The sequence below is a fragment of the Peromyscus californicus genome, unplaced genomic scaffold (assembly GCF_007827085.1).
Source record: "Peromyscus californicus insignis strain IS unplaced genomic scaffold, ASM782708v3 Scaffold_17__1_contigs__length_78620276, whole genome shotgun sequence".
NCBI lineage: Eukaryota > Metazoa > Chordata > Mammalia > Rodentia > Cricetidae > Peromyscus > Peromyscus californicus.
The window spans coordinates 1,420,523-1,433,079 of NW_026294469.1; the positions used below are offsets into that span (position 1 = coordinate 1,420,523).

Consider the following 12,557-nt stretch of genomic DNA (forward strand, 5'->3'; position numbering starts at 1 on the left):
AGTGCTTCCAGTTCCTGACTGTCACTATTTCTTTGTGTTGGAGCCTTTCCAGGGGCCTCATCTAGTTATTTAAAAGACAGAAGCTACTGCTGTAAACTACATGTACCCATCCCACACCGGAGCTCCAGAACAGCAGGACTTACTTTTCTCTAACTGTATTTTGGAACTCTTATTTAACTCACCACTTCTCTGTCCCCTCCCCTCAAAGGCTACATTTAATTGCCACAAGCCAAAGTAGCAATTCTGGTTATCTTTAAAAACCAGAACGGCCAGTTACTATTTTGAGAACACAGTTTAATTTTTAGACACGGTATTTTTTAAACCGGTGGCTGCATGGATGAAAGTGTCAAACACTTTCGCACGTGAGGAAAGAGACAACCTCAAACACAGCTGGCATCAAAGACTGCTCTTTCATCAGTGTGGCATGTGGAAGGCAGAGGCAGGGGGATCTCTGTGAGTTCCAGGCCAGCCTGGTCTGCAGAGCAAGTTCCAAGACAGCCAGGGCTACCCAGAGAAACCCTGTCGCAAAAAGCAAACAACCAACCAAACACCCTCCCCTAAGAAACATACAAACAAAAAGACTGCTTGTTCAAAGGCCATCTCATACTGTTTTAGTGGAATTCCCTTTTCAGTCTAATCGCCTCTGACTTGAAATTTATTCAGCAGCTTTCTAATGTTCTCACGTTTTACCTGACTCACTTGCATTCCAGTCCAGGTCTCTATTCTTTTTACATATATTTGTCAACTAAATATGTAGTCAAATTAGCTGAGTGCTCATAGGTAACAGCAGCATCTCAAGACATGGCAAGAAGTGTAGATTGTAGGTTGATAAGGCAGCCAGCAGCCGCCCTGTCTCAGCAAGGCACGTCCTTTCATTTGGCTCACTCACTGCCTGCCAGGCATGCTACTCTAGGCTTGCTTGGAAAGGTTTCTTTGGGCAATAGGTTGCCCAGTGCACCCTATTTCTATCTGGCCCTTCTAGAATGACTAGGCTCTTCTAGAAGCCAGACAATGGCCCTCATTCATTCCCAAAGACTTCAAGAACAATACTTTCTAAATGTTTGTTCTTGGTGAGGGACCAGTCAATGTTCTTTACATAGACTACATGTGAGTCTCATAATTCTAGGAAGTGAAAGGTATCCCTCTGCAAAGGAGAGATGGACGAGCAGGTAGATCAGAATAAGATGTTCCTGTAAGCATATGTAGTTTGTAACCCAGCCAGAAGTTGAACTCCACAGAGTCCACTCAAAGATCCCCCAACCAAGCTCACTGTTCCATCTTTGTTATCTAAGCTAACATTCAAGTCTCTCTTTCCAAAGAAGATGGGAGCTCTGAGCACAGAGTGTATCTGATGGGCATGCCAACTCTTATAATAAAGCTCTGACCCTGAAAGGATTAAGGTTACTTTTGTTTTCGCTTCTGTGTGTGTATGTGTTGGAGATGGAAGCAAAGCCTTGGGCATGCTAGGCAAGTATTTGGCCACTAGGACACACCTTAATCTCTGATGTGTATTTGACAGTGGATAATCTCACGATGGGATCACTTGTCAGTATCCATCATAATTATTTTTCTAGTCTATTATCATTACAGAATCTAAACTTTTCATCAGTGTTTTCTAATATCCTTAACCTAGCTAGTCTCAAGAACAATAAGTTATAATTACTTTATTTTTTCACACTTAAAAAATGTTATTTTTTGCTGGGGGTGGGGTGGGTGGTGGTAGTGGCGCATGCCTTTAATCCCAGCACTCGGGAGGCAGAGGCAGGCAGATCTCTGTGAGTTCGAGGCCAGCCTGGGCTACAGAGAGAGTTCCAGGACAGGCACCAAAACGACACAGAGAAATCCTGTCTCAAAAAAACCAAAAAGAAAAAAGAAAAAAATGTTATTTTTTACAAAAAATGAATTATCAAGATAGAAGTTTCTGATGACTTAAAATAATTTCTAATATAAAATGGGGGAGGCAATCAGAACAAACTCTTATTTCCACAGCTCCATTTTCCTTAGTTCAGTTTTCCTCATTCTTCCTCCCTTGGAGGCATCTGCAGATTGTACAAGGTACCTCTAATGATGCTGGAAATGTTACATCATTGAAACCTGTGATATTATGCTTACCACACCCCTAAATAAAACCCCAAACAGAAAAGTGAAGATACACTTGAAAGGAGTCAAATATTTAACCTATTTAAACCATTTCCCAAGTGACTCTCTCTCCTTGTTGCCAATAAGTGGGTTCTGCAGTGAATAAAAGGCCATTGTCCTGTCAGACCACATAACAAAAACAGTGTTTTCCCTAAGTAGGAAAAAAAGTAGTGAAACATGTTTCAAAACCTAAGTCTTAATGTTGAAAATTTCTCAACAAAATTAAAAAAGATGCCCCTTTCTTTTGACTCAATTTCCCATCTCTCTCCTTTTCATGCCAGACCTATCAAGTGTATGCTCAGCTTCTGCACTGGCTACCCCAGGACACCGTATGAAATAATAACAGTCCATTTTGGGGGTTTTGGGGGATCAAATCCAGGGCTCACACATGCTAGGCAAACACACTACCCCTAAATTGAGCCCTCAGCCCTCAGCCTCTTAGGTGTGTATCCTTAAAGTATGAGAGTGTGTTTTCTACTTTCCTTTTATTTTCTTGGGTACTGCAGCTGAAATGACGGGCTGGGGAGGTGGCTCAGCGGGTAAAGTCTGCTGTGCAAGCCTGAGGCCCTGAGTTCAGAGTCCCATGTAAAAGCCAGGCACCGCAGAAAACATGTGTAACCCCAGTGACACAGAGAGAAAGAGACAGGTGGGGCTGGAGGCTTGATCGCAAGCCAGTCTCCATAAAATGGTAAGCTCCAGGTTCAGGGAGAGACCCTGCCCACCCCTGTAAAAAAAAAAAAAAAAAAAAAAAAAAAAAGAAAAAGAAAAAGAAAAGAAAAGAAAAGGAAAGGAGAAGAGATGGAGAGTGACAGAGAAAAACAGTCTATGTCAGCTTCCAGCTTTCACATGTGCACACATGGGTGAGCACGTTTGAATCTACACATATGTACGTCATATACATGCCATAGAGTTAGTGTTTATCAGTGCCTCACAAAAAACCCCCCAAAAAAACAACAAAAACAATAACAACAAAAACAAATTCAAACAACAACAAAGCCTGGCTTGGGGAACATGTGTGATGCACACACACACACACACACACACACACACACACACACACACACAGCGTGCCTGGGCTCTGGGTAGTGATACAGACCAGACAAGTTGGGACTGCCTCCTGAACTTTCAGGACAAAGATATCTGTGCCTTACTTTTACCCCTCTGGGGCTGAAGATGCATCCCAGGGCCTCATATACGCTAAGCCAAGTGCTCCAACACTGAGATACCCCACAGCCCAACTTGGATTTTGTTGGGGCCATTGTTAGTCTGGGTTTTCTGCCACCTGCAGCCAGTTCTGGGCCTGCAGAATGCACACTTCCTGTTTCTGCATGTGCTGTCACCTCAGCTAGACTATAGGTTCCTGGGGAATATAAGCTACTGTACAGCACCAAAATACTTAACGATTGTCCTAGATTTCCACGAAATTGTTATTACATAATTCTGGATGGGTCACTCTTCAATATTATCTGGGGGTGGAGCATAATGATAAAGGACTGAAAAGGCCGAGGTAAAAGCTGATCCAGATTCAGTCAGAATCACTGTTTTCCCCTTGTTTGTGTTTTAGTTCAGGAAATCAACTCAGAGATGGGAAAAAGATTTAAGAAAACAGGATATTATTCAGCTACAACATACTACCTATTAGGCTATGCTACTACATGTAGGTTTCTTTTATTATGCTTTTAAAAAACTTCATTTTCTTGATGAATGTTTCATTATGTTGCTCAGGATTGGCCCCAAACTCCTGGGCTCAAGTGATCCTCCTGCCTTAACCTCCTGAGCAGACAGACTATAGGTACGTATGTCACAAATAGAGATTTTTATGTGTTTGTATGAGTGTGTGTGTGTGTGCCACAGTGTGCATGTGGAGGCCAAAGGACAACCTCTGGTGTCAGTCTTCAAGTTCTACTTTGTGTGACACAGGGTCTCTGGGTCACTTTTTTCTGCTCTGTAGGCCAGGCTAGATGGCCCATGATCTCCTGGGGCTCTCCTGTCTCTACTCCCATGTCCTGCGGGGAGTAATAGGATTAGACATCTGTGTTATACCTGTGGCATCGGAATGTTTGTTTATTTCTAAACATGGTCCTGAAGGTTTCCAACTCAGGTCTTCATGCTTTCACGGCAAATGGGCTTTATCATCATAGCCATTTCCCCAGCTACTGAACTGAGATTTCTAAAGAAGCCAACATGGAAGCTAGAGAGATGGCTCAGCAGTTACAAGCACTGGCTGCTCTTCCAGAGAACCCAGTATTTGACTTGGCTCAAAACCATCTGTTAACTCCAGTTTCAGGGGATCTGACACCTTCACACAGACATACATGCAGGTAAACACAAATGCACATGAAATAAAAATAAAAAAACTTAGATGATGAAGGAGGAGGAGGAGGAGAAGGAGAAAAAAAGGAGGAGGAGGAGGAGAAGGAAGAGGAGGAGGAGGAGGAGGAGGAGGAGGAGGAGGAGGAGGAGGAGGAGGAGAAGGAACAGCAGCAGCCACTGCCACCGCCAGCACTTGTAGCACTTGGGCAACTGAGGCAGCCTCAACTACATATTGAGTTCTATGCTAGCCTAGGCTATGAAGTGAGACCCTGTCTCAAAGAAAAAGGGCTTTTTGTTATTAGAGGGAACTACCTGTAATGCAAATTCTAATTGGTCTTTTAATAAAAAAAAAAAACTGGACCTAGAAATTGGGGTAAATACTAAAAGATCAGAGAGACAAAGGAACAAGCCACCTCTTACCTCTGGGATTCCTCAACTGAAAAACTTTAGTTCCTGTCTCCTCACGCCTTATATACCCTTCTCTGCCCACCCATACCATTTCCTGTCTTAACTTTCCTAGTGCTGGGATTAAAGGCATGTGATTCCCAAGTACAGGGATTAAAAGAGTGTGCCACCACTTCCTGGCTCTGTTTCTCTCCTAGACTGCGTCAATCTCATGTAATTCAGGGTGGTTTTGAACTCACAGAGATTCAGACGGATCTCTGCCTCCTGAGTGCTAGGATTAAAGGTGTGCCACCAGTGCCTGACCTCTATGTTTAATCTAGTGGCGTGTTCTGTTTTCTGATCTTCAGGCAAATTTATTAAGGTACACAATATTAGCACCACAACTACTCTTTTCCTAGTCTTCTGATTTCCATGGGATACTTCTAAACTTACTTGTGGCCTTGAGACCTTTCTTACTTCATGTACCCTCCAGGAAACATTTATCTCAACAGACTGATAAAACTGGAAAGAATTTTTCTGGTTCAACAGAAGTCTCCTCCAAGAGGACATTTTGCAACCATAGTTCTGTGAAGATGGTCACTGTAAGCAGGCCAAATATTCTCTATCCAAGTCTAGGTACCTTTGACCTAGTTAAAACACCTTTACTCATAATTGTCTTACCTAAACTTTGGCCCACTTTCCTTCCCATCAATCACTGATTTTGAATGAGTAGAAAATGTGTTTACATTGACCACAAATCCTTTGGTTTCATCCATCCACAGGCTGGAGTTAGATTCTCTCTCATGACTCAGTATCTTACCAGAAGCACCAGATCCCCGCTGACCTGACAGACCTCACGCCCCTACCCCAAGTCCTCTACACAAGTTAGTGAGCGGAGCTGACACCTTTGTGTCACACAGATGTTTACCTCTGCACAGACATTACAGTGATGGCCACATGTTCCTGAAAGGAGAAGGGGTGTGCCTTGTGCTTCTAAATTACAAAAAGTTCCTGCTCTGATCAGACTAGAGGATGACAGAAAGAAGACAAACATTTTCTAAAGACTCCCTGTGTGCAGACAACCCAGCTGAACGCTGACGTAAGAGAGGGAGCCGTGATGGGACAATTCAGTTAGCTGCTAGGATCACTCTGTGAATGGCAGTCCCAACATCAGAGTCTAGGTTGAACCCTAAATCCCATCTCTGTCCCACCATATTACAAAGCCTTCCTCAAGCCCTGTCTCCTGCCAGATCCCAGCCACACCCCCAATAGTTTAAGCTCCTTTCTGCTTTCTGTCAAGCTTCCAGATTGACATTTTACTTCAGCGGTCTTGAAACTGCCCGTCCTTTCTGTAATCGTCCGCAATGCCTGCTGGGACTCAGGGATGCTTATCTCATCTGCCCTGGTTTGGTCAGCAGAACAACACAGAAGTAACACTGTGGGAGCTCTCAGCTTGGGCCTCAGAGGCACTGACAGCTTCTGCTTTTACATTCAGTAAACCCTCTTCTACCAAAAGTACAGCCCAGTGTGAACCTGAGGGTAGATGAGGCATCATGGCAGTGGAGCTGAGTGGTCCCAGAGTCCCCAAGCATGCAACCATCTTGACAGATAGTCACATATGCACAAACAATTCTAGTTAAGACCAAATTTAGCAACCTTAACCCAAACTGCCAGGCCCTGCACTGAGCAGAATGGCTGTTTTAAAGTGCTAACCTTTGGGAGGGTTTGTTAAACAGCAGAAGTGAACCGACACAGCCTCTCTGACTTAGGTCAGAGACTTGAAATTTTTCCTCTCAAGGCTCTATTTGTAAAACTCAGGATTTCTTTGTGTTCGCGTGTGTATGTGTTGCATGGACTTGTCAGTAAGGGTGGGTCCGTGTGGGCGCATGTATGTGGAAGAAAGGTCGATGCAGCGGTCTTTCCTCTATGCCTATCTGCTTCAGCTTTTCAGAAAAGGGTCTCTAAGTGGACCTGAAGCTCATCAATCAGGGTAGACCGGCTGGCCTACGAGTTTCAGGACTTGACTTCCTCCATTACTCCCAGCGTTGGGGAGACAGGCACATACCACACTGTCCAGTTTTTTTTAATATTTATTTATTTTTATTTTATGTGCATGTTTGTTTGCATATATGTATGTATGTCATATTGCATGCCTGGTGCCCATGGAGGTCAGAAGAGTCTGGAACTACAGAGTAGAGAGCTGCCATGTGAGTGCCAGGGACTAAATCCGGTCCTCTGCAACGGCAGCCAGTGCTCTGACTGCTGAGCCACCTCTCCAGTTCTTGGGCTCAACTTTCATGTGGATTCTCATGTTTGCTGGGCAGGCACCGTATGATTGAGCCATTTCCTCAGCCAGACCAGACTCTTGGCAGCTAGAAGTAAATAAATGGGACTAAGTCCCAAGGGCACAAAGAGTTTACTGACAATAGCCTGTTCTTTCCTCCTCCTTCCTTGCCAAGGCCAGTCTGACCCAGCCCAGGACACGTCACACTCAGGCTGAAACACACTAAGTCTAGTGTGCATGGAACCCTGGGTTAGGACACTTCACACTCGGGCTGAAATACTCCAAGTCTAGTGTGCATGGAACTCTGGGCTAGGTCTCCTGAACCTAGAGTAGTGACAACTTCCTCTGAGGTTGAGGAGGAGGACCAGAAGTTCAAGGCCATCCTTGATTAGCTCTTTAAGCTGCTGACAACAAACTGGCCCAGCCTTCTCTTTACAAGGTCCCCAGGAAAGTACAGGTTTTCATAATTCCTAGTACAAGCCTTCCCAAAATTTTGGCTACATAGTGACTTTGAGGTTAGCCTGGGCTACATGAGATCCTGTCTCAAAACTGGAATGGGGGGGTGGCTTTATAGACCCCATCATTTTAGCATGACCAAGTTTTAGACGTAAATCAGAAACAAGCTTCAATCTAAGTGGATATTGTTTAAAATGGAATAATCATGGGTTCCTGCTATTTCTTAGCAAACCCCAAGTCTACAATAAATACTTTGAGCTTCTGAGAGAATGCTATTTTAGGACCATAAGAGGCTTTGTCTGTAAAAGACCAGAGTTAACTTGTTAAAACAGAATTTTCTATTGTGACATTTCCCTCTTTACACCGAAGTGTCATACAAATGAGTATTCCCAGTTTAGAAAAAAAGAGCTGACTGTAAACACAAGTCACAGTGTGTACCACCTCAATATTACCATCAGCTAAAAGACCAACACACAAAAACAGTACCTTTTATAACAGCCCGCTTTAAGACTCTAGAGCTGAATCTGAAATGTAAAGCTGCCAAGTCACTTGGAAAAATTAAATTGTACCTGATGGCCAAGAAAAATGCTATGGTATCAGCTGGCCACTAGCCATGTGCACCTGCAAATTCAGGTGGACAAAAAAAGAACTGATTGCCTGTGGAAAACTAAGGAGGACCTACAAGCTAATGCTGAACATTTTTACACTTGGATCTAAGTCAGGCAAATAAGATTAACAAATCTAAGGCCCAACCAAATTCAAAGTGTGACAGGAGAACCCCTCTGTACACTCTCAGGAGCATGGAACTGCTATTCCGGATAGCATTCTCTCTTGCAGGGTCTACTACTTCTGCTATTCCGGATAGCATGCTCTCTTACAGGGTCCATTACTTCTCAGGCGTGGGTGTATGTGGGGGAGAGAACGCTATCAATTCTCAGGTGGTTCTAATATCATTTGCTCATTTACCTAAGCTTGTTGTACGAGCTGATCACTTAGGAAATGGAGATAAAGAGGAATCAGAATTAAGTAATAATTTAGGAGATTGCTTAATTTATGCATGAGGGAGTGTGAATGAGTGTGTATTTGAAACATGCACCTAAGGAAAAAAAATCTTTGTATGTTTTTTGAGGCAGGGTTTCTCTGTGTAGCCCTGACTGTCCTGGAACTTGCTCTGTAGAAGAGGTTGGCCTCCTCAGAGATCTACCTGCCTCTACCTCCCGAGTTCTGGGATTAAAGGCGTTCAACACCACCTTGGGGGAAAAATTTTTCAGGGGGGACAGGGTTTCTCTCTATGTACCCTAATGGCCTGGAACTTTCTACAAAGATTAAGCTGGCCTTGGACTCACAGAGATCTACCTGCCTCTGTTTCCCTAGTGCTAGGATTAAAGGCTTATGCCACAAGCTCACTCAGCCTGAAGTATTTATATGTCAGTAAGAATTAAGTGAAAAGTGGGAAATAATCTTTCACAGGTACCTGTATCCTAGTTCTTCGCTGAGACGGATCATATGAAGGATGTAGGATTCCTTGCTTGTTCCAGTGAGGCCAGGCAACAGCAAGATAGTAGGTCTGGTGCTGGCATCCTCATAGCACGAACTGTTATTGTTATCAGACCAGTCCAGTGAGATCTGTCCTCCATCTGCCGTTTTAATGAGTTCACTGAAAGCAACCGTTCCAAAGGCATTACTGAGTAGTGCTTTAAGTTGCATTGGTGTTTTCATTCTATAGATGTGACATTACCCGGTCATCACAAAATAACTTACCCACATTCACATATAGATATCTGTAAGTCACTTTCTTTCATTACAAAAATATTATGAAGATTAATACCATATTTCCAATGAAAGGTAATAGGTAAAAAATGAACTTCAGAAGGGGATAAATCAGGGTAATTGGGGTGTGTATGTGTGAATGTGGTCAAAATACATTATATACATGCACAAAATTATCAAAGAATCAATAAATTATTTTTTAAATGAACTTAAAAAAGAATAAACTTCAAAGAACTTCAAATATTTGGGTGGGAGTGTGGTAGAGCCCCTGCCTAGCACAAGGCCTTGGATTTTTCCTTGGTATTACACACACAGAGCTCTTCATATATTTAATCATTTCCTTATTACTCTCAAACACTTAGCATTTAACCCCTATTGATTGAGGTCATACAGATACCGACAGGGAATTCTGGGTAAAGCCGGTGCGGACTTGTTTTCTGCTACAACTCTGACTCAATGAAGCAGAGTCAGATGAAGCAAAATCACCACCCGACATTAGTGCATCTCATCAAAGTGTCTAGATCCTCAAGGACAAACTGGAAATGACAAATTGGAAAACAGTACCTCCCCCCCCCCCCCCCCCGCCAAAAAACCCACAAAGTTCTTCTCATATTCCAGAAATAAGCTAGGGCTTCCATTCTGTATGTTTACATTAGGATGAAAAAAGGAAAAAAGGAAAAGGAAGAAAAAGAAAAAAGGCTGGGAGGCGCAACACCTGGATAGTTTCCTGCAGCTGGAAGAGGGTGGGCAGGCGGCATCCCTCCTATTTTCTTCTCTAACGTTCTGTTATTTTGCTAGCCACAGATGTACTAACTTAGAACTGGACGTGGGAATTAAAACCTGTGATTTGGAAGATATGTCTCAAATAGACATTCACTTACTTCCTGTACTGCACCAGGGGCTTGGCAGTGATGAAGGGTCTCAGCAGTGTCTGTCCTCGGCTCTCCCAGCACCATACCGTCGGGTAATAGGTTTCTGTCACCACGGGACAGTGGTCCTGGAGGAAGCGACTGAAACTCTCCCCTCCAGTCACTAACTGGGGTTTCTGCCGGGAGAAGCAGCATCGGTGAGGGGTCCAGAACAAAGTTTACGGCGGCCGTAAACCAGCAACCAGCGGATTTATCGTGTCCCCACCCGCAGGCCGCGCGCGAGCCCTCCGATTCCATCTCCCCGGAGACTGACGCACAGAAGCCACAATCACAACAGTCCCAAGATGCGCTCAGTGGCATCCCGGAGGACACGCGAACTGAGCGCCGGGTGTCCTCCCCGAAGTACCGCAGCTGGGTTGGCGGGTCCGGGGCACGGGCCGCCGGGAGGACCCGGTGGCAGGACTCTGAACCGCGCAGGCGGCTAGTGTCGCCCACGCGCCCTCGGAGCAGCCCCGGGGCCCGCCACGCTCCGCCGCCCCCGCCCCCGGCTCACCTTGGCAATGCTGCTCAGGTAGTAGCAGGCGTAGGCGACGCTGAAGCCCAGGATCAGCGACAAGCCCACGCCCGAGCCGAAGAAGCCGACGCGGACCTGGTGCTCCAGGTAGAGCGCCAGCTCCCGGGACAGCACCCGCAGGTCCATGGCCAGGCGCTGCATAGCGCGAGCGGGGCGCAGCTGCAGCGGAGGCCGGCCTGCCCGAGCGCCCGGACCCGCGGTGCGGGGGAGCGGCGCCAGCGGGGCGGAGCGCGGCCTCGGCCAACGGCGGCCCGGGAGGCGTGGCCCGTCGCGCCCCGCCCCGCCCGCGAACCTTCCAGACGCGCGCTGGACCGCCCCGCGGTGGTGGACCTCCCGGTGTCCCTGGAGTGCCGGGAGTGAGCGCGTGAGCCCTGCAGAAGGAAACGGGCCGGGCCGCCACCTGCCGCTGTGACCTTGAACAGTAGACTCGGCCGAGCTCCGGAGGCAGCGGTTTGCAGAGAAGCGGGCACTTGCTTCCGATTCCAAAGTTGACGCGGAAGGAGAGTGCACTACGCAGGGAGAGAATCCTCTATCCCACTGGAGCTTGCATCCCTAGGGAAACTATCCTCCACCCCCCAACCCCCAAAAATCCCATCAACTGCAGACACTCATGCCTCATGCTCGACTTTCAGTCTCCCGGTGAATCTTTTAGATAGCTAAGGGCTTTTAAATGAGAACTGGATCTTGAAAAGGTCGGGAACCGGAAATAGGATTCAATCATGTGGTTAATTAATGCTGTGAACTCGCAGGTGTATGGCAATTCGGGCTGATTACACAGGATGCACACAAGAAAGCATTTATGTAAGGAACACATGTAAGGCCTAGGGTGAACAACCCTGGTCAGGAGTGATAAGCAATAGAATGATGTAAGTAAACCACAAATGGAGTAGTGATAAGCTATAAGCTATGTGTGGAAGTAGGGATAAGACTAGAAACCTAGCCAGGAAAGAATATAAAAGATGAAGCCTCAGACCCGACCAACAGAGCTCGTCAGGCCCTCGCGCGAGATGACTCTCCTCTGCCAGAGACGTGAGATCCTGTCCCCAGTGCAGACATGGCTGACCTGAGGAAGGCTGACCCAAGATCCAGAGGAACAGATGTGGCGAGTCTGGACCTGTATACCCGGAGAGGTACTCCTGCTTCCATTTGGAAGACAGGATGAATATTGCTTGTAATCTTACTGTGTGAATAAATGAGTGTTATACCAAGTCTGAATCAAGAGTGATTATTCCCCCCCCCCCCCCCCCCCCCCGGAAACTGGGGTATGTGCTCGATACAATTTATGAAGTAGGTTCTCTTAGGCTTGTTTGTGGCACCGTGACAGAAGTCTGAGGATAGTTCCAGACATTTGAAACAAGGGTGGCTAGATGTAAAGTGAAGGTAAGGGCTGATGAGACTACAGAAAATGTCACAGGTTTAAATTCTTTGAATATATCGATTTTTTTTCTTTTTAAAGACAGAGTCTTATGTAGCTCAAGCTTGCCTTGAACGCACTGTGTAACTAAGGGTGACCCTGAACTTCTGCCCTTCCTGCTTTCACCTTCCTAGTGCTGGGATTACCACCAAACCAAGTTTATACAGTGCAGAGGATCGAGCCCAGGCTTTGTGCCTGCTAGGCACTCTACACCTGAGCTACATCCCCAGCTATACATTGCTTATTTTTATATCAGCACATGGTAGTTGTATTTTATGGATTAGAGTGTGAGATGGCAATACATGTCTAATCTATAGCGATCAAATTAGGGTAACTAGCGTGCCATGCCTGCGG

At 45.7% G+C, this 12,557-nt stretch overlaps 1 protein-coding gene across 2 annotated transcripts in view; it reads right to left on the minus strand.

Annotated features, from left to right (window-relative positions):
- The window catches only part of Abhd3 (abhydrolase domain containing 3, phospholipase), a 45,021-nt gene extending 34,018 nt beyond the window's left edge, over positions 1-11,003 (minus strand). The window contains exons 1-3 of one of the 2 annotated variants that reach the window (XM_052741523.1): positions 10,769-11,003; positions 10,228-10,391; positions 9,051-9,233 (exon numbers count right to left, since the gene is read on the minus strand). In XM_052741523.1, the coding sequence (XP_052597483.1) occupies positions 9,051-9,233; positions 10,228-10,391; positions 10,769-10,930 (509 nt within the window). In that variant the 5' untranslated portion in view covers positions 10,931-11,003. The remainder of the gene's footprint in view (positions 1-9,050; positions 9,234-10,227; positions 10,392-10,768) is intronic. The other variant, XM_052741522.1, reaches the window with a different exon arrangement.
- Between the last annotated feature and the right edge of the window lie 1,554 nt (positions 11,004-12,557).